At 33.9% G+C, this 26,970-nt stretch overlaps 1 protein-coding gene across 1 annotated transcript; it reads right to left on the bottom strand.

The window, feature by feature from the left end:
• Positions 1-4,370: 4,370 nt before the first annotated feature.
• On the bottom strand, positions 4,371-14,056 carry LOC119769266 (leucine-rich repeat and guanylate kinase domain-containing protein-like). Its single transcript, XM_038261219.1, has 2 exons — positions 13,036-14,056; positions 4,371-4,384 (listed from the first exon to the last, which is right to left on the bottom strand). Exons 1-2 carry the CDS (start codon positions 14,054-14,056, stop codon positions 4,371-4,373), a joined length of 1,035 nt encoding a protein of 344 aa, XP_038117147.1.
• Positions 14,057-26,970: the final 12,914 nt, after the last annotated feature.

A 26,970-nucleotide genomic window follows, 5' to 3' on the forward strand; every position in this document is an offset into this window, starting at 1 on the left:
ACTTCTTATATTTTTAATTGTTTTTCAAGTTGCATGCGCTGCGTTGCCATTTTTACTTTTTTTAGAGATCACTAAATGGTAACCTGTTAATCAGCTCTTACCCAAGTATGTAGTTGCATCATAACTCAAAATATAAATAAAAACAATATTGGTTTTGTAGTCAGAAATATTTAATTGATTTTTGACTGCATCCTTTTGCCGATATTTATGTACCCTTTAAACTCAAATTTGACCAAATTTAATCTAGTTCTTTCTGAAAAAAATACACACGCAGTCATCTTATACACCGATAGCGAATGTCTTGGTGGTTTTAAGTAAATCAATGTTCAGGAAAAAAGTTACGAGGTACATCAAAAAATATAAATAATAATCACTATTTATGGAAATCGAAAACAAAAAAATCACTGACAGGATAACTCTTCCAACAAATATTCAACGATTATAACAATCTATTACTTGGAACTCAAAATGCGCATTTTGTTTATAACTTTGTACAAATAATTAAAATAAAATATTTCAAACTGACATCAAATATAAAAAAAAAGTTGCAACTAATTTTGAAATCATCATTGAATATGTTTAATATATCGATTATCTTAATGTTTACTATTTCTCTACTAAAATCTGAGAATGTTGATCCTTAGGCAAACTATCGTTGAACAAATCTCAAGATTTCAGGATAGGACAGGATTTCAAGATAAAAAATATCCGTGACCTAAAAAATATTTATTCTGTGGATTTTTGTTTTTTATCTAATTCTAAGTTTTGTCATATATTTTCATGGAGGTGCACGACCATTTATAAAGCTTCGTTTTAGGTGAAGATGCAAGAAGTATCGCGCGCCTCCTTTTAAATATATAAAAAAAATGAAAAATTCAAATAAATCCAAAATTCCGAGATAAAATATTTTCTAGGTCACGGATATTTGAAAAGGACCCCTTAAGCGTCCTTACCACGAAGATTTTTTTAGATACATTAATTTGTAATAATAAACTTCTTCAGCCTTGGCGTGCTGTCCATGTACGTCTTAAAAAACGTCTTTAAAAATACAAGGTGACTATGATAGTCACTGTGCTTCTTATAAATGTCAACTTAAAAGTGAACAAATTGAATTTATATGTTAAATCAATCATTTAGGCCAGCTTTCTTTAAATGATCATTAAAAAATAACAATTTAATATTTTAGCTCTTAATCAATTAAATGAAAATTTGAGGTTAAGCAAATAAATCCAAATTTACTTACCAAACTGTTCTTCTGAAAATGCCTTCAAAACTGGCGTTTTTTTTTATTTCTGTTTCAATAACGTCTAAAACTTGTAAAACTAGAAACTTTTTTTTCCGTTTTTTTCCACTTAAAGAGTTTTAAAATAATCCTATTTATCAATGTTTTCGAAATAATAGTAAACTAACTTTTGAAATATTTAAAAATATGTGGAGGCGGAGTCGGAATCGGAGCAAACCATTTTTTGAAAGCTGGAGTCGGAGTCGGAGTTGGAGTCGGCTAGAGTTGGTGGGCCGGAGTTGGAGTCGGAGTCGGAGTCGGTTGGATCTGAAAGCCGGAGCCGGAGTCGGAGTCGGCTAATCCCAGAAAGCCGGAGTCGGAGTCGCTTGAAATATGATCCGACTCCGCAGCCCTGCTTAAAACAAACTTGGAATGCAAAAAAAAAATAAAATTGTTTATTGTTTATTGGGATAATAATAAAGCAGTAAGTTTCAGTTAATTTTGCAAACTTTTCTCAAATTATGCCTTTTTTTCCTTCCAGATTGATTAAATTATGTTTTAAAAGCATCCATTAAGCTGGTACAAATTTTACTAAACTTATCAATGGAAATTTAAATGTTATCCCGAGCAGACGGAAATAACTTGGGAATAACATTTTTTGATATTATAAAATACTAGGCCAATAACACTTTGTTATTCGTCGCTATGATTTTTTTGTCATTTGATTGTTATTGTAATAACAGACTAATAACATTTTTAGTTATTCTTTGAATAAATCTTTGTTATTATTTTTTGATATTTTAACAACTAATCCGATCATCCCAATAACTGTTGGAGTTATTCTTCCATAACAAAACATGTTATTTCAAAGTTGTTTTGGCTATCAATAAATATCAGACAAATAACAAATTTTGTTATGATAACATAAACTGTTATTAAACCCTTATGCAAAAATGGATTTTTCAAGAAGATTCCATAACACTATCAGTTATTTTAACAGTATTTGTTATTGAAATGGCATGAATTTTGTTATAACCGTCTGCCCGGGATCAACAAAAATCAATTTAAAATGCATTCCTCTGTGTTTGGAATCATTTTTATCATTTTTGGGTTGATTCAAAACTATTTTGGATTTTGTAACATTCAAAACATTTTTCATTGAAATTTTAAAATTCTGGCTTGTAAAAAAATCATAATTTTTATTTAATTCTGACTTTTAAATTTAAATAGTTGTTTCTTTTTTGGATTGGATTGGATTGGATTGGATTGGATTGGATTGGATTGGATTGGATTGGATTGGATTGGATTGGATTGGATTGGATTGGATTGGATTGGATTGGATTGGATTGGATTGGATTGGATTGGATTGGATTGGATTGGATTGGATTGGATTGGATTGGATTGGATTGGATTGGATTGGATTGGATTGGATTGGATTGGATTGGATTGGATTGGATTGGATTGGATTGGATTGGATTGGATTGGATTGGATTGGATTGGATTGGATTGGATTGGATTGGATTGGATTGGATTGGATTGGATTGGATTGGATTGGATTGGATTGGATTGGATTGGATTGGATTGGATTGGATTGGATTGGATTGGATTGGATTGGATTGGATTGGATTGGATTGGATTGGATTGGATTGGATTGGATTGGATTGGATTGGATTGGATTGGATTGGATTGGATTGGATTGGATTGGATTGGATTGGATTGGATTGGATTGGATTGGATTGGATTGGATTGGATTGGATTGGATTGGATTGGATTGGATTGGATTGGATTGGATTGGATTGGATTGGATTGGATTGGATTGGATTGGATTGGATTGGATTGGATTGGATTGGATTGGATTGGATTGGATTGGATTGGATTGGATTGGATTGGATTGGATTGGATTGGATTGGATTGGATTGGATTGGATTGGATTGGATTGGATTGGATTGGATTGGATTGGATTGGATTGGATTGGATTGGATTGGATTGGATTGGATTGGATTGGATTGGATTGGATTGTTAGATTTTGACAGATTTTTCATTTTATGTCAATTTTGAGCAACTTTAAGATTAAAATGAACGGGTTAAATTTAAAATCCACAAATTTAGTGAATATTTATTCTAATGACGATGTATATTCAACCATTTTGAAGACAACAAACTTTTCTCTTCAGAATTCTTGTCAATCGTGCAACAGTGTGCATCGTGTCGAAAGTGTGATAGAAAAAAACTATCATTCGATATTCCTGCATCAATGCATCAGAGAGTATCGCGACCGTCATAACAACAAGATCTCTTCCTTTGTCTCGTGATTTCATGCAAGATCATACTCTTTGTCATTCATCCAGCATTTTTTCTCGACCACGTGCTCTCGCCGCTGAATTTTTTTCTCTACAAAAATCGCGAAGAAGGACTGCGAGAGAGCGAATTGAAAACGCTGAGAACTGAGAGTTTGATATTTGTACAATATTTGGTGACACTGAGAAAAACTACTTTTCACAGCATTTGAAAACTAGAAGGCAGTATCTCAGCAAAAAGCATTCAGATAAACAAAGTTTTAAAGATCTTTATAAAATTCTCAGATTAAAAAATATATATTTTTCGAAAATATCAACTTTAACAAATAAATATGTCGGGCTGTCAATATAAATTATGTACAAAATGCAAAAAAAAAATTTTTATGAAAAAAAAAGTTTAAGAGAATTCTATTCTAGAGCTCCGTTCCAAAAATCCAGCCTGATCTCTTTCCTGATGTAACACAAACCTTCGGACCGGCATCACGCCACCACCTGTTAGAAAATAGATTTCCTGTCCTGCTGCTGTCTAGTGTCTCAGGTCGTACTGTCGTACCAACACCCCTCGACCAAAAAGAGGACCCATTCCTACTTCACAAGTGCAATTATGGCACATTCCGGGCCTGCTTGAGACATGCGAGGGAGACATTGTGCGAGAGGAAATTGAGTTTAGGATTTTTTTTCACTCCCTTCTGCATTTTCTAGACAACACTCGTATGAAAGAAGATTTTTCCGTTGAATGGGCAACCCTCGCGCCGGCCGTTTCCATGGAAAATTGGTGAAAGTTTTTCCCCCTGGAGGCTGGTGACGGAGACTGCAACCCGGGGCCCACCGATGCAAGAGCTTATGGTCGCTTAGTGAAGCATATCTGCGAGGAGAGAGAGAGTGGTTATCCCCGTGTTGGCAGCTCCTGTTGCTGCGGATTCTAGTGTCAGAGACACTAGAATATAATTTAAAAAAGCAACGCAAAATAAAGATTAAAAAGTGAGTAATTTTAAAACTAAGCAATCACAAATTTCATAAAAATAGAATTTTTTTATGAAAGCTCTTCAAATGAAAATAAAAAGTGAAACAAAATTACAGATCCACTTGTCTATGTCCCATTCACCAAGCATAACTGCGTCAGAACCTGGCCAACAACTGATAGCGTGGTGTGACCCGCCCCGGAATCGAAAAGGGCTACTCAATATAGAATGTGTATTATTCTATACGGGATTTAGAATGCGATTTCAACGAGAAATAAGATGACGAAATGAGCGCCGGCGGGAGGGGATCGAATTTGGTTCTGTTTATCGCCGCAGGACATATTGCTTTCGGTGCCACACGACTTGTGGAGTTGTTCATGCGTTCATGTTAAGAATGTCATTATGGGAGGACTCACACACAGTTTTTCTTTTTTTGTTTGAGGATGAGGGTTTGACGATTTAGGAGAATGTAGGGCTCAGCGCATACAAATCGATGTAGTTTGGTGGTGAATTATTCGGATTAGCACGAAATGAAGTGGAATAAGGAGATAAAAAGTGTGAAAATAATTCATATTACTTCTGAAAAATAAATCAAAGCATTCATAGAAAATAACAAAGATTAACCCTCCATTGAACTTTATTAAAATTTAAAAAAGCAGTAAGAATCAAATTTGATTAAATTATGAATTTCCGTTTTTTTATCGAAAAAAACACTAAAAAAGTTTTAAAAACTCTGCCATTTTTCGTTACTCTACTGTAAAAAAAAAACTGGAACATGTCATTTTAAGGGAAAGGGAATTTTCTATGAATACAAAGAGACGAGTTTCATAGTAATGCATTCTGCTAAAACGCTCAACCAAACCACAAAGGGTAATTTTTAAGAGTGTAACAGTGTTCTACAAAGTTGTAGAGGAGACAATTACAAAAAATTTGATATGTAAATACAAGGGATTTGCTTACAAACATCAAAAGTTATCACGATTTCACGAAAAAAACGATTTGGGCGTAATATTCAATGTTTGACCCTTTTAAAAGGTTAGTTTTGATTTAAAAAACTTCAATTTTGCTGTTTCAATTTCTTAAAGCCACTGTATCTCAGCAACCAGAGGTTCAATCTTCAAAGTCTCTTAGACAATTGCATTGCAAATTTTCTAATGTTTTCAAAAAAAAATATATTTTCAGAACTCTTAAAAATCGATTTTTTTACGAAATTTGTTTTTTTTTCCAAAAATCACTATTTTTCAAAAAATCATAACTTGGCGGCAGAATTTTTGACCATACTTCTCTATGACTCTAAAGTTGCGGGTTTTTGTCCTCTTAAACCAGGGGTGCCCAACCTTTTGGCCCTGCGGGCCAGATCTGATTTTTCTGAAGGAGTGGCGGGCCGGATCTAATGTTTGACAAAAGTTGAAAGAGAAGACAATAATTTTTCATAATATAACTTTGAAAAGGTTCTTTTAAAGTAAACAAATAAATAAACTAGTATTGCAAATAAGATTCTTGCTTTTAGGAATGAAAAACAAAAATAACTGTAAACAATGTGTTTTATTATTGATGACTATGAAAACAATAAAAAATTCATTGGTCGTTGCAATTTTTTTTAAAAGCTTAATTTCTTCAACACAACAATATATTTCAAAAATCAACGAGGCACGATAAAATTTATTAAAACTAAATTTGGAATCAAATCTCCATACAAAAAACACTTTTTACGTTGTTGTTAAAATTTATTTTATAACAAAATATTTCAAAATGGTTTTAAACATACTCCAAATTTTAAAAATGTTGAAAAATGAATATTGAATAGTTTAAAATTCGTTATTTTTTCAAATTTCAGTAAACTATTGAATTTTAATTAAAAAAATTAAGTTTTGTTCCCTGATTTCTTGACTCATTTTGAAATTTTTTTATTCATAAATGAAAAATATTTGCAGAGATCTTTCTTTAAAGTATGAATAATTTGCTTTTTAAAAGTTGTTCTTAAAAATTCCATAGTTTTTGCTTACTCATTTATTAAAAAATAAATTTGAATCATGTTCTTCAAAACAGAAAAGCATCAATTTGTAGTAAACACAGCAAAAACTGAAAGAACTGAAATTTAGTGTCTTTTTATACATTTTTTGATAAAAGATCTATTTTTATATCTATTTTACAATTCAACGAATTGGATAATTTAGTTTTGCTGCGCTTAATATGAAATATAAAAATGATTAGTATTAATTTCAATTATAAAGAATGATAGATTTTGAAAAAGAAAAGGCAAAATTCAAATATTATGTTGAACCAGCAACATTTTATTGCAAAATCAAAAAAAAAAGAAACAGAATGTTTTTTTTTATTTAATTTTAGTTAAAACAGTTATTTTTAATTTATACACTCATTTCATTAGTTGGATATTTCATGAACAGCTTTGAGTTGAGGGCCGGTCATAGAACTATTTTGAAAAGCCGACGCGGGCCGGATGAAATGACTTTACGGGCCGGATCCGGCCAGCGGGCCAGACGTTGGGCAGGCCTGTCATAAACATATAAAAAAATCTCGAAAATAAAAAATACGTATTTCGGGAAATTGAGTTTTTGTGAATAAAAAGTTAACAAAAAAATCAGCATTTTTTCCATGTACCTATTTTTTCAGAATATTTCTCAACAATGCCTACAACTTTGCTCAAGACACCAAATTGATCAGGAAATTTATTCAAAAGTTACAGATTTTCGAATATTTACGTACCATTATTGTATGGACAGCAGGCCGTCCCAAAAAAATGAAAAGTTGTCAAATCTTCGGTGCTCACCCTTAGAATGGTATATTAGGATTTCAGGAACAATGTTTTAACACAACAAAAAATTCCCAAAAATGGTTTACAACTCGCGCGCGGAGCTTGAATGAAAAAAGTGCATTTTTCGAGTATTTTTCAGAAATGCGAGTAACAATCATACTAAAGTCATTCAAATTTGGTCGCCTTGGGCTTCAAGTTATAGTTTAATGTCCCCTGAACAAATTCCTGTACAGACATAGTCCATAAAAGCTTGTGTTTGGGCATAGCAGGGCGTTTTAGGGAGAAAAATTTGTATTTTTTAGCCAAAAAAATTTCAAAAATCGAAACGAGCCAAAAAATTTTGCAGCCGAAACTAATGCATTCAGCTTATAGGAAATTTTATGGAGATCATTTTGCTTTTTTTAACATTCAATTTATGTCCACGCAAAGCCGAAATATTTGCATTTTAGTGAACAAAAAGTGACGAATTTTCAAAATTCTTGGTATACAAGCGTTTTTAGCATAAAACATTGGCTACTATGATCACAAACGGGAAGGCATATGTTTTGGATATTTTTATTTTGCTCGCTCAAAAACGATATTTGTTAATAACATTTCATGAAAAAACATGAGATTTTCTAACAATGTGACGTAGCTTATCGAGCTTGTTGTTAAGGTACCTGGCCTTATAAAATTGTAAAATTTGGTAAAGTGTCACCCCTTGGCCCAAAGTCACCCCATTTTAAGTTATTTTTTTTGCAATCTAGTTTTCCTTGACTTAAAATTCCCTAATGCAGGAGTTTGTTTTGAATATTAAGGTATAAACATGTAATTGATATACTTAAGTTACTTGACTTAGGCTTAATCCGGCTAAGTCAGTGTGTAAATCGTTTTTATTCTGCTACATGTTCGTACAGTTTAAAGCCGTGACCAGTAATGTTTTGGAGTTGAAACATTGAAACTTTGATTTTTTCCTACGCATTTTATATGTGATTTCTCCATAATTTCTACTCGAAACACTAAAACTGACCGTATTCGAAATTTCTGCCGGCAAATATTTTGAAACTCGGCCTAGAGGTGCAGAATGGTCCCAGGAACCATGTCCAATCATTGGTTTGGGTGGAATATTTTTTTTTTTTCATAATAACGGTCTGTGGGGGACCCGTGAACAGATGACAGATTTATATGCTTATTGTATCTTCTCGAAGGATTTAATTTCCTCGAGAAGTTTTTTGAAAATATATTTTAGGAGAATCTTGCATCAATCCGACCCGCTCAATATCCACAAAAAGCTCATGTGTCAGCCACAAGCCAGAAGCCAGCAGACAGCTCCCGCACGGAAGCACTAACATCAAGCAGTGTGATTGATGGCTTCCAAATTGCTGACTCGTTGTCTCATGATCTGGTGCCAATAGATAAAAGTTGGCTCCTCTTTTATTACATTCCAGTTAGCACCCTCACTCGAGCTGCTCCTCCTTTTGATGTCCTTTGATGGAAAGACGTCCCCCCAATCCCCACTTGACTGACTGACGGGAGAGGGTCCAAGAGGAGGGGTACACTGCGGAATTTATGTGTCTGCCCCGTGGACAATAAAGCTCCATCTGTGGACGACCAGCTGGGATGAACTTGTCAGGATTGAGTTGATGTCATAAAATTGGTGGATTATTTTGTGTGAACTGAATGCGAAGAAGTTAACAGCTGAACTTGAATTTTCGTAACTTTTGGTAAAGAAATCATTTCTGTAGAAAAGTTGCCCCACATTTTCAACTCTAATTAATATCTCTTCCGTTGAAGGATTTCCCTGGCAGCAATTAAAACTTTCCCCTCGCAAGTCCTCCCACCCTCTGTTTTTCCATTTTCCATTCCAGTGAACAATAATTGCTAATAAATATTGAAACCACTCTTGAACGACGACTCTTAACCCGAAGGGGCTTCTTCACAGACAGACAAGCATCACAATATCATCTTGTTAAGAAACTGGTTCAGTAAAGAAGCTCATCTTTGACGACATTTGCCCCCCTTCCCGCTCTACTGTCTCTGGTGAAGTTTGTCACTTCGTCTTATAAAATGAAAGAGTTCCCAATCAAACTGACGTAGCTTTGAGCGTGCAGTTTTCAAACAATAAGGATTCATTTGCAGGCTGAAGTTTCATTCCAGATCGATGGAGTTGTGCTATGTTGCCACAACTTGCATTTTTATGAGATTTTAAATTTTTGTTTTAAAGAAAATATATTAACTGTCATAACTTATATTTTTTTTAATTTTGAAGAAGACTAAACTATATTTTACAAAACTATTTTTTTCATGACGTCCCCCATTTAAAATATTAAAAACCAAAAAAAACCCCTTCATAAAATTTTCATTTTTGCAAAAAAAATTAAAGACCTTTCTTATTAGGCCCAAAAATTTTAGATCTGACTCCCCTATTAATAGTATTGACCCTCTAATGCCCAGATGTTTTTTCTAGATGTTTTTTTTTTCTATTTTTCTCATGAGGTCATTAGAGCAACTTTTATACTGCGAAAATCTTTACTTCTCTTGTTTTATTTTTATCTTGTTTCATTTTCAAGTATTTAAATATGCTTTTAGTTTAAAATGAAAAAAATTGTTCTGAATGAAAAATTACCCTTTTTAGTAATTGCAGATTCGAAAAGTACATTCAATTTCCCATAAAATGACATGTGCCGAATATTTGTTACAGTTGAGTAATGAGCTCTACGAAATAGGTCTTTTTTATTAACTTTAATTTTTGTATTTTATAAATCCAGCTGAAACTTTTTTGCTGACTTCGGTATGCCCAAATAAGCAATTTTGCATCATTAGTTTGCCCATATAATTTTCCATACAAATTTTCCAGCTATACAAAAATGATTGATGAAAATTCAATAATCTGTATCTTTTGAAGGAATTTTTTGATCGATTTAGTGTCTTCGGCAAAGTTGTAGTAATGGATAAGAACTACACCGATAAAATGTAAAAATACACGTTAAACAAATGTGATTATCAATTTCACTTTTTGTTCCTTTATCTTGATTTGCAAAAAACACATTTTTTATTTTTTCATATGTTTTAGGGGACATGAAATGCCAACTTTTCAGAAATTTTCAAATCCAAAAAATCTTTGACCAAGTTATGAATTTTTGAATTTATACTGCTTTTTTTTTCAAAAATCGAAATATTGGTCGCAAAAATGTTTCAACTTAATTTTTCGATGTAAAATCAAATTTTCAATCAAAAAGTACTGAAGTGAAATTTTGATAAAGTGCTCCGTTTTCAAGTTATAGCTATTTTTAGGAAACTTTTTTCAAAATAGTCGCAGTTATCAATTTTTAAAATTAATGCCCCATAGCTCAATTTTCAAAAAAAATATATTTTTGAAATGATGAGAAAATTCTCTATATTTTGCTTTTTTGAATTTTGTTGATATGACCCTTAGTTGCTGAGATATTGTCATGTAAAGAATTAAAAACAGTAAATTGATGTTTTCTAAGTCTCAACCCACCATTTTCTAATGTCGATATCTCAGCAACTAATGGTCCGATTTTCAATGTTAAAATATGAAACATTCGAATATGAAAATTTTCTTATCTTTATGAAAATAATATTGGGTAATTCTCTACCAACTCACACGAAATCGGGAAAAGTTGCCCCGACCCCTCTTCGATTTGCGTGAAACTTTGTCCTAAGGGGTAACTTTTGTCCCTGATCACGAATCCGTTTTTTGATATCTCGTGACGGAGGGGCGGTACGACCCCTTCCATTTTTGAACATGCGAAAAAAGAGGTGTTTTTCAATAATTTGCAGGCTGAAGCGGTGATGAGATAGAAATTTGGTGTCAAAGGGACTTTTATGTAAAATTAGACGCCCGATTTGATGGCGTACTCAGAATTCCGAAAAAACGTATTTTTCATCGAAAAAAAAAACTAAAAAAGTTTTAAAAATTCTTCCATTTTCCGTTAATCGACTGTAAATTTTTTTGGAATATGTCATTTTATGGGAAATTTAATGTAGTTTTCGAATCTACATTGACCCAGAAGGGTCATTTTTTCATTTAGAACAAAATTTTTCATTTTAAAATTTCGTGTTTTTTCTAAATTTGCAGGGTTATTTTTTAGAGTGTAACAATGTTCTACAAAGTTGTTGAGCAGACAATTACAAAAATTTTGATATATAGACATAAGGGGTTTGCTTATAAACATACCGAGTTATCGCGATTTTACGAAAAAATATTTTGAAAAAGTTACTTTTTGCGTTTCTCTTTGTTTTGTCGTCCGTGTCTGTCGCGGGTGACCATGAACGGCCATGATCGATGACGACCAACTTTTTCAAAACTTTTTTTCGTAAAATCGCGATAACTCGTGATGTTTATAAGCAAACCCCTTATGTCTATATATCATTTTTTTTGTAATTGTCTGCTTTACAACTTTGTAGAACATTGTTACACTCTAAAAAATAACCCTGCAAAGTTAGAAAAAACACGAAATTTTAAAATGAAAAATTTTGTTCTAAATGAAAAAATGACCCTTCTGGGTCAATGTAGATTCGAAAAGTACATTAAATTTCCCATAAAATGACATGTTCCAAAAATTTTTACAGTCGAGTAACGGAAAATGGGAGAATTTTTAAAACTTTTTTAGTATTTTTTTCGATCGAAAATACGTTTTTTCGGAATTCTGAGTACGTCATCAAATCGGGCGTCTAATTTTACATAAAAGTCCCTTTGACACCAAATTTCTATCTCATCACCGTTTCAGCCTGCAAATTATTGAAAAACACCTCGGATTCGTGATCAGGGACAAAAGTTACCCCTTAGGACAAAGTTTCACGCAAATCGAAGAGGGGTCGGGGCAACTGCTGTGTGAGTTGGCGGAGAATTACCCTATTTTCATTTTTTAAACAAGACTAACATTTAAAAAGGACGTAATATTGATTTTTTGGCTCTTGCCATTTTCAGCAAACCCCAGAAGGCCACAAATAAAGACGTGGGTGAAGCAGAAAAAAATCAGTTTCTCTTTCTTGACAAGACTGCTCGTCAAACTTCAAAAAATCAGTTTTTAATCATAATTTTGTTTGAGAATGAATTTCTACAACAATTTCTTTAACTCCTTTATTGTGATCATTGACGTAAAATCCATCTTCGTAGCAATTTTAACTTTAATCAGTTTAACAAAATAAAGACACTTGTTCCTTCAATTTAAACTTTTCCTTCTAATATGCTTGGTGAGTTTCTGTACCATGTTTTCTCTAAAATTAGTTTTTCTTTCTTTAATTTAAATTCTTCTTCTTTTATTTGGTTCAGCACTGCTTCAAGCCTTTCATTTTCACTCTTTGAGGTCAACTTCTCTAAATTCTTTCTTTCCACGCGAACAATAGTTTCTTCAACTTCTTTCATGCGACGAGCCAAAAGATTGTCTGAATTTCTCTTCCTAAACTGGGTGTACTTTGCAATTCTGCCTAGTGTCCACAAAGGACTGATTAGGTGTTGTTTTGCAATTTCGTAATTTCCACGATATTTTTCAACTAACTCTATAAAATTTCGGTTTACTGTCTGAAGTTCCAACCGCTTTGTCGTGTCATTAATAATTTTTTTTTCGATGTGTGTAATTTGACATATCACGGTTTCCAGTTCATTTAATATTTCTCTTGAAGAACTTTCCAGTTCAGCAGTTTTGTTATGCATTGTTTGAACGATAGCTTGATTCACCTCAAATACTGGTTTGGTTGGTTTACATTTTCCTTGATCTTTTTTGTTGACATACATTTCTGTAACCATTTCTTTTAGACGACTATTAAAACCACGTGTGTAGTCCTTGCAGCAAATCCCATTTAGTAATCTAGCCTGAGAATTAATGCAGATTTCATTTTTATCGAAAATTATTTCTCTTTTTTCTTGCATAATTTGCGTAATTTTATCACAACACCACTCATTGTTGCTTAGTTGTACGTTTTTGAGACTCTTCATCATTCCACCAAATTTAAATTCAATAAATTTATTGTTATTCAACTTGAGAGTTTTCATTTGATCAAATTTGTTAGTGGGGCCAAAGCTAAGGTGATTATATGATAAATCTAAAATTTGTAGAGGATGTGCTACCTTTGCTGGAAAATTTATTTCAAATAATTGATTGTGTGCAACATTCAAATTGCTTAATTCAGGCATAGATTCGATCAAATCAATGCTTTGGAGTTTGTTATGTGACAAATTTAACATTTTCATGCCTCTACAGTTGTGCAATGCTGAAATGTCTGTAATTTGATTGTGTGATAAGAATAAATGTTGAAGTGAACAGATATTGGCATTGATGCTACTAATAGAATTATTTCGAGCATCCATTTTTTGAACTTGTCCAGGAATGTAAAGGCTTTCAAGATTATTAAAGCTTACAGATATGAAAGACAGATTTGGCTTATCATCGAGTTGGTTTAAATTGAAGTGGCTAAGCTGGTTGTAAGATGCATCTAAACTATTCAGCATGAGATTTCCGCTAAACTGGGTGTCAGATATTTCTTGAAGATCATTATTTGACAAATTTAGCACTTCAAGATTATCAATATTTTGGAAGCTAGGTAGCTCTGAAATGTCGTTATGGTTCATGAACAGCCGTTCAAGTTTTCTGTTCTTTTCAAAAGCATCGTTATTAAAATGAGTAATTCTGTTATAAGACAGATCCAGGTGAACTAATGAAGGCACTGCTTTGAATCCATCTATGCTTGAGATTAAATTCCGTTTCAATTTTATCGTTTTTAACTTTTTGGCATTTTCAAAGGCCTGGTATTCAATATTTTTTATCCAAAGATCTTCAGCATTCAGCAACTCCATTTCTGGAAAGGCATCAAATAATCCTTTTGGCAAAAACTGCAACCTGGAGTTGATAAATGTGACATTCTTTTGAGGATTGTTTACCTCACCGAGACCAGGAACATTGGCTTCGTTACGATTTAACCGAACGTTTTGAATGATGCAATCGTAGTTGATATTTGATTCGGTACAGATGAATGATGGCTTCCTGCTTGTTGATTGCCTAAAAAAGAAAAAATACTTATTTGACCTTCAATAAAAAGAATCTGTGAATCTAATTTCGCATGTTCAAAAATTAAAGGGGTCGTACCGCCCCTCCGTCACGAGAAATCAAAAAACGGACCTCGATTTCGTGATCAAAAGTTACCCATTTAGGACAAAGTTTCATGCAAATCGAAGAGGGGTGGGGGCAACTGCTATGTGAGTTGGCGAAGAATGACCCTTATGCCACATAATATGAAAGAAGAGAGATTTTTTGTGTTTACCTTCTACCAAGCATATAATCGTTCCCAATGTTTACATATTTGTCTTCTGCTAGTGGTTCAGGATTTACACACGTCAGTGTTGCAAGAACCACAACAACACTGAAAGAAGAAAAATCAATTGCTTACTCAACTTTTCTTACTAAACAGTTAAAAATATACCACTTGAAAAGAGTCCACTTCCAACGCATCTTAAGTTTTGTTGTATTAACTCGATGAACAACATTCACAGATGTGCTCGATTGAACGGCTCAATTCCGACTGAAATAAGCGACTCTCTGTCGTTAGCCGTCGAATCATATGAGATAAGAATATTAAGAAGTATGAGTTTTAAGAAACATCAGCGTTATCAAAAAGCGATGCTCAATAGTTTCTGTTTCAAATTTGTGGTCAAAGCATTTGAGAAATTGAGAAATTTCGTTTGTCGGAGTAATAATTTATCAAAAATAATGATCATAACTTATTTAACAAACATCTTCAAAAATAATTAAATTCAAACTGAAAGAAAAATCACGCATGCGACAAGAACCAAAGTTGTAACCCTTGCTCGAGTGACGATGAACTAAGCCTCCGAAGGGACAAGCAGCTTCCGATGCTGCACCAGAAGATAAGCCCGTTATTTTCGCATTGAGACTGAAATCTCGGTAGGTACTATCAGCAATAGTTACTGCTGCTGCTTTCCTGCAACCAACTTTTCCCCTCAAGAAAGCCTCCAGAACCAAGACACAGGCGGCATGAATTATTTATGGGTCGGTGATTTCTCCCCAATCGTCCCTTCGAGACTTGGGAAAGGAAAGTCTTCCCCACAGTTTCACCACATCATATGAGAGGGCATAATTGTCCTCTGAGTTGAACTTTGCCCCACTGGAAACACTGCAAAATTGCACCTTGCAGTGGGGCGGAAACTGTGTGGCGTTGGGGTCAAATAAGTGGGTTACGCCCCTCCCCTCTGAGAAATGATTCAGCCGAGCGTACTGGAGTGAGGAAATTGATGATGTTTAACGTTGATTACTCTTAATTTAAATTATATTTAAACAGAATGAGAAAATCAGCACTCCTTCGCCAGTGAAAAGAAGATGAAATCAGGAGTTGAAAAAAAAACTCAACTCGAAATGACTCATCCCATCAAGAGCAATAAATATCAAGATTTTCTGCTATCTCTCCGAGGAAATCAAATTCCCGTTCGGTTGCCCCGTGGGCTGGAAGGGGGCTTTCCCCTTTTCAAATATACAGCCCAGTGAAAATATCAAGGATCAATACTTGAGATGGTTTCCCTCGTCGAGTTGTGTTTGAAGTGCGTTGAAACGAAATTGAAAGTACAACATTATGGCGTCAAAGTACGGTAAATTGGGATTTTTGTACTTGAGCTGAATCTAATAACAGAGTCGAGGAAAATCGCAATAAGTTTACTGTATTGATGGAAGCATCTATCGTAAGTTGTTGGGTGAACTGAAGAAAAGTTATTTTTGTCTCATTTGTCGAGATTATACTGTAGAAAATGTTCACTAGAAATAGACAAATTGCTACATTTGATTTCTTTTTGCTTAAGTAATAGGGTGACAAGAATATTTTGGAAAATCTCAAGAGATACCCCCTGGCTCGATTCTTCAGGCAATAATAAGCAACTTTGCCAATTTTGAGCCTAATCGGTTAAGGTTTAGGGGTCGCTTTTTATCGTTGAAGTTTTATGGGGAAAATCATAAAAATGTATAGAGAAAAACATCGATTCAGGATCAACTCGGATCGTTTTGCAACCTTCGACAAAGTTGTAGGGAACTGAATTTCCTACAAGAATCTCACACTCACTTGGACCATTTTGGGAGAGACTTGTGCCACCTGGCTACAACATACTTAATCGATGTTTTTCTGCATGCATTTTCGCGATATTTCCCATATAAACTTCAACGATAAAAAGCGTCGCCCAATTGAATAATTTTCCAATTAACCTTTAAAATTATATTGATGATGTATTTCCTATATCCAGGTGATAATTTAATTAATTTCAGGTTCTTTATTTCATTTTAAAATTTTTTGTCATTAAAAAAACATACATTTTTCGTATTTTTCATTACCTTATTTTTAACATCAAATTCAAGTTCTGCGACACAATTTTAGTCAAATTTGATTGGTTGATTGCCTTCAAAATAACCAAATACATTTTTTCAGAATTTCGATGCCTCTGTGCTTTCTTGTACTAAGCTTACTAGAATTCCTATCCAGTTAGTATATGAGAGCACAGAGGCATCGATTTCTTAACCGGCACTTTGGCCGCCATCTTTGATTTAAAAATTCTCAATCACTTTAGAGTAGCTTAGGGGTGCAACTAAAGCTTGACAATCAATTATAAAAATATATATATATTTTTTTTTTCGTGATTCGATTATCTGAAGTGATCTTTTTCCGAGTCTGGCTGTATTTTGAAATTTCCAATATTTGATACACATATTGCAAATGAAGCGAAATTTTGTATGTATTTTCACTTTATTAGAATTTTTAAGTAAAATACGGACATTTTCACAAAGTTCCTTTATTTAGAAAATTCTCAGATTTTTTGTTGTTGTTTTTTTTATACAAAGCGAAAATTTATATATGTACATTATGTTTTTTTTGTAAGACAATACAAAAACCGTTTTTACAAAACTACACTGCCCCTGATCGCATAAATGTCCCATATGCATTTTCATCGATTTCGAGTTGTTGATGCAGTTTGGTTCAAAATTGTGTGCTCTTTCGAAAGAGCATATAACATCCAGTACTTTGTTCAAGAAATCAGGAGGAAATCCAGTTTTTTCACGAAAATTTAACACGTAGCCTTATGTATGGGACAAACTTTAAATGCGTTTTTCTCAGCTTGCTGTTTTTGCATATGGGACATTTATGCGAACATGGGCAGTACACGAATTTTCATAATTCGCAATATTAGATTGAGCATACATCACGTGGCCTTCAAATTTGAAATTTTTAACCCATCTCCCCCTGCGTGACTTTTTATCTATACAAAATTAAAACATCTGATGTTCTTAAATCCTACCAAACTGTTTTAAAAAAAATATTGTTTTGATGTTAACAGCTTTTTTGAGACCTAAAGAATTCACTAAAATTTAATGCGATTCATAAGCAGAAAGAAGTGTCCGGAATTCGAAGCAAAAGTGTTCGGATTTTGAATCATGACGCTTATCAAGTCTAGACTGTACATAAACTTTCACAAAATACCACATTATGAAAATACAGCATTTGCAATAAAATTTGAGATTATTTTTTTTAAATACAATGTTTTCTTAAAAAAAAATGTTTTTTGCAAACAATACTCTAATAAACTGAAAATTCACATAAAATTTCATTTCGCTGCAAGATTTGTAAATTTGATATTTTTTGAAAAATACGGTATTTTAGGAAAATTTTGGGATTTGAACAAAAAAATCAAATAAAGTGAGAATGCATTCAAAATTTCTTTACGTTTGATACTCATGTTGAAATAACGAAAACGGAATATTATCGTTATCGTCCTGTCGATAACAATAGAGCTATCGTTATCAAACCTCGGTTATTTTATCTTTCATAATTTATATAGATCAACTTAGAAGAACATTAAATTAATAAAAATATATCATAAACAACCTATTCATTGCAGAAAAAGAAAAGAAAAATAACATAACTAAAAAAAATATGTGGGTAATTCTTTACCAACTCACACGAAATCGGGAAAAGTTGCCCCGACCCCTCTTCGAATTGCGTAAATCTTTGTCCTAAGGGGTAACTTTTGTCCTTGATCACGAATCCGAGGTTCGTTTTTTGATATCTCGTGACGGAGGGGCGGTACGACCCCTTTCATTTCTGAACATGCGAATAAAGAGATGTTTTTTCAATAATTTGCAGCCTGAAACGGTGATGAGATAGAAATTTGGTGTCAAAGGGACTTTTATGTAAAATTAGTCACCCGATTTAATGGCGTACTCAGAATTCCGAAAAAACGTATTTTTCATCGAAAAAACACTAAAAAAGTTTAAAAAACGCTGCCATTTTCCGTTACTCAACTGTAAAATTTTTTGGAACATGTCATTTTATGGGAAATTTAATGTACTTTTCGAATCTACATTGACCCAGAAGCGTCATTTTTTCATTTAGAACAAAAATTTTCATTTTAAAATTTGTTGTTTCTTCTAACTTTGCAGGGTTTTTTTTAGAATGTAACAATGTTCTACAAAGTTGTAGAGCAGACAATTACAAAAATTGTAATATTTAGACATAAGGGGTTTGCTTATAATCTTCACAAGTTATTGAGATTTTACGAAAAATTTTTTTTAAAAAGGTGGTCGTCGTTGATCATTGCCGTTCATCGTCACCCGCGACAGACACGGACGACGAATCAAAGAGAAACGCAAAAAGAAACTTTTTCAAAACTTTTTTTTTCGTAAAATCGCGATAACTCGTGATGTTTATAAGCAAACCGCTTATGTCTATATATCAAAATTTTTGTAATTGTCTGCTCTACAATTTTGTAGAACATTGTTACACTATAAAACATAAACCTGCATAGTTAGAAAAAACACTAAATTTTAAAATGAAAAAAAAATGTTCTAAATGAAAAAATGACCCTTCTGGGTCAATGTAGATTCGAAAAGTACATTTAATTTCCCATAAAATGCCATGTTCCAAAATTTTTTACAGTTGAGTAACGGAAAATGGGAGAATTTTTAAAACTTTTTTAGTGTTTTTTTTTTCGATGAAAAATACGTTTTTTTCGGAATTCTGAGTAAGCCATCAAATCGGGCGTCTAATTTTACATAAAAGTCCCTTTGACACAAAATTTCTATCTCATCACCGTTTCAGGCTGCAAATTATTGAAAAACATCTCTTTATTCGCATGTTTAAAAATGGAAGGGGTCGTACCGCCCCTCCGTCACGAGATACCAAAAAACGGACCTCGGATTCGTGATCAGAGACAAAAGTTACCCCTTAGGACAAAGTTTCACGCAAATCGAAGAGGGGTCGGGACAACTTTTCCCGATTTCGTGTGAGTTGGTAGAGAATTACCCCATTAACACTGGAACGCCCAACGCATGTCCAACTTACACGGACGCCCAAGCCTCCAAAAAAAGGTGGAACGGTAACTTCAACTCGCTGGTTCTCGGGCATTACTCAACCAATCAAGATGATTCTTGTGTCCAGTGATTTGTTAGGATGTCTAGATGATTCTAGAACTTTACAGAACTTAATTTGATCAAATCTGTAATTTTTGCGATAAAAAACATCGTTCCACCTTTTTTAAAACGGCTGCCTCCGCGGAATTTTCGGCGAATTTTTTTTACACGCGAAAAAAAAAGTTGGAACGATGTTTTTGATCGCAAAAAATACAGATTTGATCAAACTAAGTTCTGCAAAGTTCTAAAATCATCTAGACATCCTAACAAATCACTGGAAAGAAGAATCATCTTGATTGGTTGAGTTATGCCCGAGAACCATTGAGTTGAAGTTACCGTTCCAACTTTTTTGGAGCCTTGGGCGTTGGAATGGGTTATTTTTTCATTTAGAACAACATTTTTAATTTTAAAATTTCGTATTTTTTTCTAATTATGATTATTTTTCGGTTATGTTTTTTAGAGTGTTTATTGTTCTACAAAGTTGTAGAGCAGACAATTAAAAAAAAAGAAATGTAAAGTAAACAGGTTTGCCTGTAAGCATCACGAGTTATCACGATTTTATGAAAAAAAAAAGTTCAGATTCGTGATTAGGGACAAAAGTTACCCCTTAGGACAAAGTTTTACGCAAATCGAAGAGGGGTCGGGACAACTTTTCCCGATTTCGTGTGAGTTGGTAGGGAATTGCCCGTGTTTAAAAGTGGAATTTAGTTCCATTTACTTTCATTTAGCAAAGTTATAAAAAATTAAGCACCTGTTAAATCATTTTTTTCTGTCTTTATTATTTGATTATACTATACATTACAAGGGTCATAAGTGTAGCAACTATCAAAGAAGCGGGTAATCTAATGAAACTTACCATTGTCTTCTTAGACCATTTTATTTTGCATTACTTTCTGCACTGTTCCGGAACAAGGTGTAGTCAATCAAAAATACCAAACAACATTTCCATAATTAAACTGAAATCGATTGACAACCACGTCCCGTGCACCCGGCTCCGTTTCGTAGATCGTATCTGTCCCAGCAGCATGCATCGACGACCTGCTTCCTTGCGCGCGCGCTCACTCGAGCAAACTGTGCCCCGTGTGACTGTCAGACACCAGATTGGCACTTCCAAACTTCCCGTGAGCTGCGCTGGTGTCTGCAGCATCCCTATAGTTTGGAGCGCCCAGACGGAATCCATAAAAGTGACATTATACAGTCTCAATTTTCCCAACATTTCGAATATTATGCTTCCCGGCGTTTATTTTTTTTTTTTCGACTTCGACTAGACGGGGTGTTTTGGATGCTGATGCTGATCGTGTTGTGTCTGGTGTAGATGGTTCCTGTTATATTTTTTTTTCTCGGTTCAGAAGCTTCATCTTCATGCGGACTTTCCGGCAGATGATAAAAAGGGATGTCAGACCTAGAGGGGGGATGGGAACGGCCTCAACAAAAACAAAGGGGAACATTTTTAGCGATAAAATACCAAACCAATTTCTCCATCAAGTGTGTGTTCCGAGAAATCATGGATGCCAAAAAAAGAAAGTCTGATTCTATTTGTTTCAAAAAACAATTGAAAATTGTTAAAAATCAATTTTATTTGGCTTTAATTAAGGATAAGAAAATTGTTGTATAAAGTGTATTTAAAAAAGTTCAACAACTTCCCTCTGTTCAGGAATTGTGTTGCTTTGCAACAGCACATCACAGCCAATATCAGTGGAAGCCCTACAGAAGCCGTACCACCCAGCAATGATACGAATCCGTTTTCATATTCATTGATTCGGGTTTTTCCAGCACCAAGCATTTTCAAATTTTATCATCGGCCTGCAAAAAAGAGGGGTGAGCAATCAGTGTGCGCCTTTAGTGGAGATGTTGCAGCGGAAAATCGTCTATCTCTGTGTGAGAGAGCGAAAGGTGCGTTTTTCTTGCAAAACTGTGCTGTTACTGAAAAATGTTTTTGAGCATGCGAGTGTTTGTGTGTGTGGATGTGGTTTTGTGTGATGCCAGTCAGCCACACATGGTGATGGCAGGAGCAAATGTTTATTGGTCCAGACAGCTCGCGTTATGGGAGTGGGCTAGGTTCTACAGTTTCTGAAGTTGATAGGGAATGATAAAACCAAAGTGCGGGAATTATTTGGCACATTTTGTTAAAAGAGGTAAGCTCGTCCTTTTTCTTATGTTTTAGGTTAGAATTCAGACTGTTTAAAAAAATATTTATCCGGAATTCACCAATTCATTTAATTTTGCACGATTTTTGACGGTTCAAAGTGCATTTTCAAGCTACCGTTTTTAACTTTCTGTTGTTTGCAAAAAGTTAACTTTTATATTCCCCTATATTATAGCATTATAAATTTAAAATAACTTTCCTACCCGTTTTTCACTTACCCATTCCCCATTCCCAATTTTCCCAACCCCAAATTTCCCCAATTCTATTTTCCCCTAAACATTATTTGCCAATTTACACTTACACACCACACCTAACAGATTCGGAGCGTTTGGTATGGTATGTCCACGCATCCTTCCTTCCCTGTTGATTATGTGAAATGTGATCCGTTCACAGAATCTATCTCTACGATTAATGCAACGCAGTAGGCCTGGCCGCTTTAATATGCACAAGAAAGGACTTGGGGCGTTAACTAACCGCAAGTTCTTCCCGGATGCTTTCTTCGGACTGGCTGCGCTTGTGTTCGATTAGATTAGATTGAATAAGATTAGATTACATTAGATTAGATTAGATTAGATATGATTAGACTCGGAATTCACCAATTTATTTAATAAACTTTTTATCACAAAAATACGATTTTGCCAAACTCTACCCAATAATTTTTCTTCATTTTTAAGATATATTTCAGTGGACAAAAAGTACCAACTAGCAACTGGATATGAAATACGATTATACTTAAAAAAGATTGCTCGATCAAATTTCAAAAGTGCCAAATAAATCGATTTAAGCGATTTTCAAACATAAGTAGTGATTTTGAAAAATCTCAAAATATTATTTCAAAGGATTGAGAAAATTTTCCTTTTTAACATTCCAATAGTTTCCAAGATATCATCAATTGAAAATTTAAAGCCGATTAGGTAGAACTTGGAAAAAATCATTTTCGGTTATTTCAATTCTTTAGTTATTAAACAATATTTTTCAAAGATGGACAATTTCTTTTTTAAATTTTCTTAAATTATGTACCTTAAAATTTAAAAAAGACATGTTTATTCAAAAAAAAACAATAAAAACGATCTAACTACAAGGAATAGGGGGTACAAGGGTAAAGCAGTTTAGCATATTATATAGACACTTTTACATTTAGTGATTTTTTTGGTTGTACATTTTTGCTCGGGGGATCTCTTAGAACCCATTTTCTGGTGATAATTTTATCATATTCGTGTTCCTGAGACAATTTCACAATAGAAACATGCACAAAAATGTTTATTTTCATCCATTTTAACCCTTTAAAAAATGAAAGTTAAAAAAAAAATCTTCGATTCACATTTATTGAAAATCAAGTTCGTTTCCAAGGATACTAGATGACACCAGAAAAAAAGCAGCTTCTTAATTTTTTTAAACTTTCATTTTTTATAGGGTTAAAATGGATGAAAATAAACATTTTTATGAATGTTTCTGTTGTAAAATTGTCCCAGGAACACCAGAAAATGGAATCTAAGGGGTCCCCCGAGCAAAAATGTACAACCATAAAATTCACTAAAAGTAAAAGTGTCTATTTAATATGTTAAACTGCCTTACCCAAAGCGTTCTCAGTCTCAGATGGTAGTCCCAGATGTCCCCTACAAGCTGCAGGTCAAACCGAGTTGATATCTAGATGGAACACATTTTTATTTGAGTTTGAAAATTATGCTATTTTTTCACCAAAATGCCAATAACTCTCTGTAGATTTAACCAATTGAAGTGATTCTCCCTGCATTTTGTTGCAGTATTTAAGCCCTTTCAGATGCATTTTGAATTTTGAAATTATATTGAGTTTTGCCAAAGTTATAGCATTTTTAAGATTTCTGACGTTTTTGAACCTTCAAACTTTGTGTCCCGATTTGCCCCACTTCCCGTTGACCTAGAGTGCTCATATTTTGGCCAGATGCTAGTTATATATGTACAAACAACCCCTGAAAATTTCAGGCACATTGGTGAGGGCGATGCGAGATGGGTATGCTTTGCTCGTGGACTCGCTCTTAAGATTTTTCACGTTCCGTGAAATATCCACGATATTTTGTGTTTTCAAAAAGTGGTCCCCGTGAAGCGTGAAAATCATTAAGCCTACGATATTATTAAACTAGTTCAGTTGGTTGTAGCTGAAAACCGGAGCCGTAGTTGGACACAGAGTAGGCAAAATTCAGAAAGCCGCTGCCGGATTTAGGATGTTTTGATAGTTTATAAACTTAGCTGCGGAGAGTCTTTAAAACAATCGATCGGATTCCAGAGATATTTGCAAAAAAGTAGACAAAAGTAAGATCCGCAATTTTCCCAGTGCTCTCACCGAAGCCGAACCTTAAAAAACATAGAAGTACTTTATGATTCAAAATTTAATTTTACATTTATTGTTGGAATTTTTGTCGGGGTAATTCATGATGTTTCTCAATTTTTTTTATATTAATAGCTTGGCAAAAAATAAACGTCCTAAATTCAGATTTTGTGATAAAAACTTAATGAAAAAATGCATTTTTTTTTCGGTGTAATTCTTTTGATGAATAATCCTAATCATAACCTACCTCATAACCTCATAACTTTGACGAAGACACCAACTCGATAAGAAAATCCCTCCTCAAGTCACAATTTTGAAATATTTCCATAGCAAATGTGTATGGATATCACCTAAATTTGTATGGAGACTTGTATTCAGAAATCAATGAAGCAAAACGTTAAATCAAAATAAAAAAAAAAATGGAAAATTAAAACGTTTTTTTTTGCGCACTGCTTCGAAACAAACAAGTATGAGAAAAACAAATTGTAATTCAACCATTGATACTAGAGAATAAGGTTTGCATGGGAAAAATTTAATTAAAATGGGCAAACTCTCTTAAATACAACATTGCCAACAAGTTTCACAATTTCCCTTAAGTATTCCCAACAGTATGATTCTGATTGAATATTTTACAGTTTTATTCTTTTTTAACTTTTTCACTTTTTCAACCTTTTTTTTCTAGAACAGATTTTAATCATTATGTGTGCAACATTTTCCGCTAGCTTTATCTCGCTCCTCCAATTCTCACCAATTGAAACAGTATCCCCTGGCAAACCCCATCAGCAAACCAACAGCCAGTTTTTGCTACGCAACGAAACTTGGAATCCCTTTCACTAGCAGAAACTTCCCTCCCCCCACCCAACCACCAAAAAACAACAGCGGCTCCCCCTTGATGTAGGCAACGTTCGGGGCGCGGGTGGATAGAAACCATTTCGCGCACTAATTTACATATCGTGGAACATAATTAAAATTCCATTGAATTGTGTGTATTCCTGATTTATTGGCCCTGCAAACAAGCAACAATGTGCGGGCGCACGTGGTCGGGTGGTTTTGCTTGGCTGTTTGTGGTGTGGGTGGTGGTTGTTATTTTTTACTGCTAACTGGGGGGTGAACGTGGGGACACATGGAGGGAGGAAGTAATTTGTTTCCAATATGCACTTGCTTTGTGTGTCCTTTAATGGAGTTGGTTTTGAATTGTAATTTCATTCGATTAAATTGATGGTGAATTTGTTTATTTTAGTGATTTACGTACTTAAAATGGTCAGCGTTGAATGTATTTGATTTATTTTCATTGAACTTTTCCTTAAATTGAGTCCAATCATCATAACTTTTTCCTTTCAGTGGCTAGTGCAGCAGCTGCTCAAACTTTACTAAACTCTCGAAAGCTGCTTATTATCTCTCCAGTCTCCATAAATTACCACGTCTGCTTGCCCGGAGTTGAGCTGTACCGAATTTGGCAGACTGCCCGCACTGCTTCCTCTACACAGTACAGCAGCAGCAGCAGCAGCCGGAAGTTACTCCAGATTGCAGCACAAAAGTACGTGAAAACGAGCGGTTTACGTGCTGTATCCTTAAGGAGATTGAGCGGAGCGAGCACGTGACTTCACGTGATCCTTGCGGGAACGCGTGGAAAAGTTCGCTCAACACTCAATTTTCCGGAAAATTTTCACGATGCAAGCGTGTTTTTTTTTTGGTGTAGTACGTCAATTTTGTAACCAGTGTCACACACGTCACGAATTGGCTGCAGTGTGCGTGAGAAGCTGAGTGATCTCACTTTGGGGAAGTTGCTCAATTTGGTACGACACAGGGAACTTTTTCTGATGATTCTCAGTTTGTATGAAAATTGTTCAATCGGTTTATTCAGTGTTGATTTGAGTTTATTTCTGAGTATTTTTTGAATTTATTTGCAGGGCATTTAAAAAAACGATTTCAACTTCCCAACCTTTTTATTTATTGACAATAAGTTTAAAAAATGCTAATCTAAAAAAATGATATAACAGGTTACACGAATTTACAGGTGGATTAAACAACATCTTATCACACATTGACCAAATCGTCTCATGTTTTGGGTAAGACTCGTCAAGAGTTCCCTTTGGGCATAAAGAAGGCTGATTTTTTAAATAAATTTTTATCAACAAAAATTAAATGAATAAAATTTAAAACTTCGAAATTTAGATTCGACGTTACAAGAGATATATTCGAAGAATTTACCTCCAAATGCAGCTAATTTGGTGCATCCAGCATTGAGATATCGTAAAACTTGTAAAATCAATTAGATTTTTTTTTTCTAAAAACGCGTTACAAATGTGACAGTTCACTTGAGGGACATCCATAAATTACCAAGAGGGTTATTTTCAAAAAATGTCCTCGTGGTTTATGGACGGCCCTATTCCGTGTGGCATTACTATAAACTTAAATCGTCTGAATGGCAATCAAATCATGAAATATATCGATGAAACTTATTGAAAAGATTCATAAATTAAGTCTAACAGTCAAAACAGGTCAAGTGACAATATTCAAAAAATAAACAATCTATCTATTAGCATTTTTAAATTGTAAAGACAAGTGGTAAGATTCAAAATTCTGATTAAACATTTTTCAAACATATAAAAAAAGATAGCTTTTTTGTAGCTAACAATATCATCATTATTTAAATAAATTTGAAAAAAATAGTTGTAAAAAATATGAATTTTATGAAAACTTATATAGTTCATTCAGCTAGTTGATGACGAAAGACAACATTGCGGTTAAAGTCACCATAATTCGATAAACAAAATTTAAATTCATCAGCTTCTGAAATATGGTAAAACATTTTGAATTTTATCGATTTCATCGCTTCATATGAGCTTATTTTGTTACTT

The sequence above is a fragment of the Culex quinquefasciatus genome, chromosome 3 (genome assembly GCF_015732765.1).
Source record: "Culex quinquefasciatus strain JHB chromosome 3, VPISU_Cqui_1.0_pri_paternal, whole genome shotgun sequence".
NCBI lineage: Eukaryota > Metazoa > Arthropoda > Insecta > Diptera > Culicidae > Culex > Culex quinquefasciatus.

Coding starts and splice junctions, on each gene's coding strand:
- LOC119769266 (XM_038261219.1), bottom strand. CDS start 14,056: ATGGAGTTGCTGAATGCTGAAGATCTTTGGATAAAAAATATTGAATAC.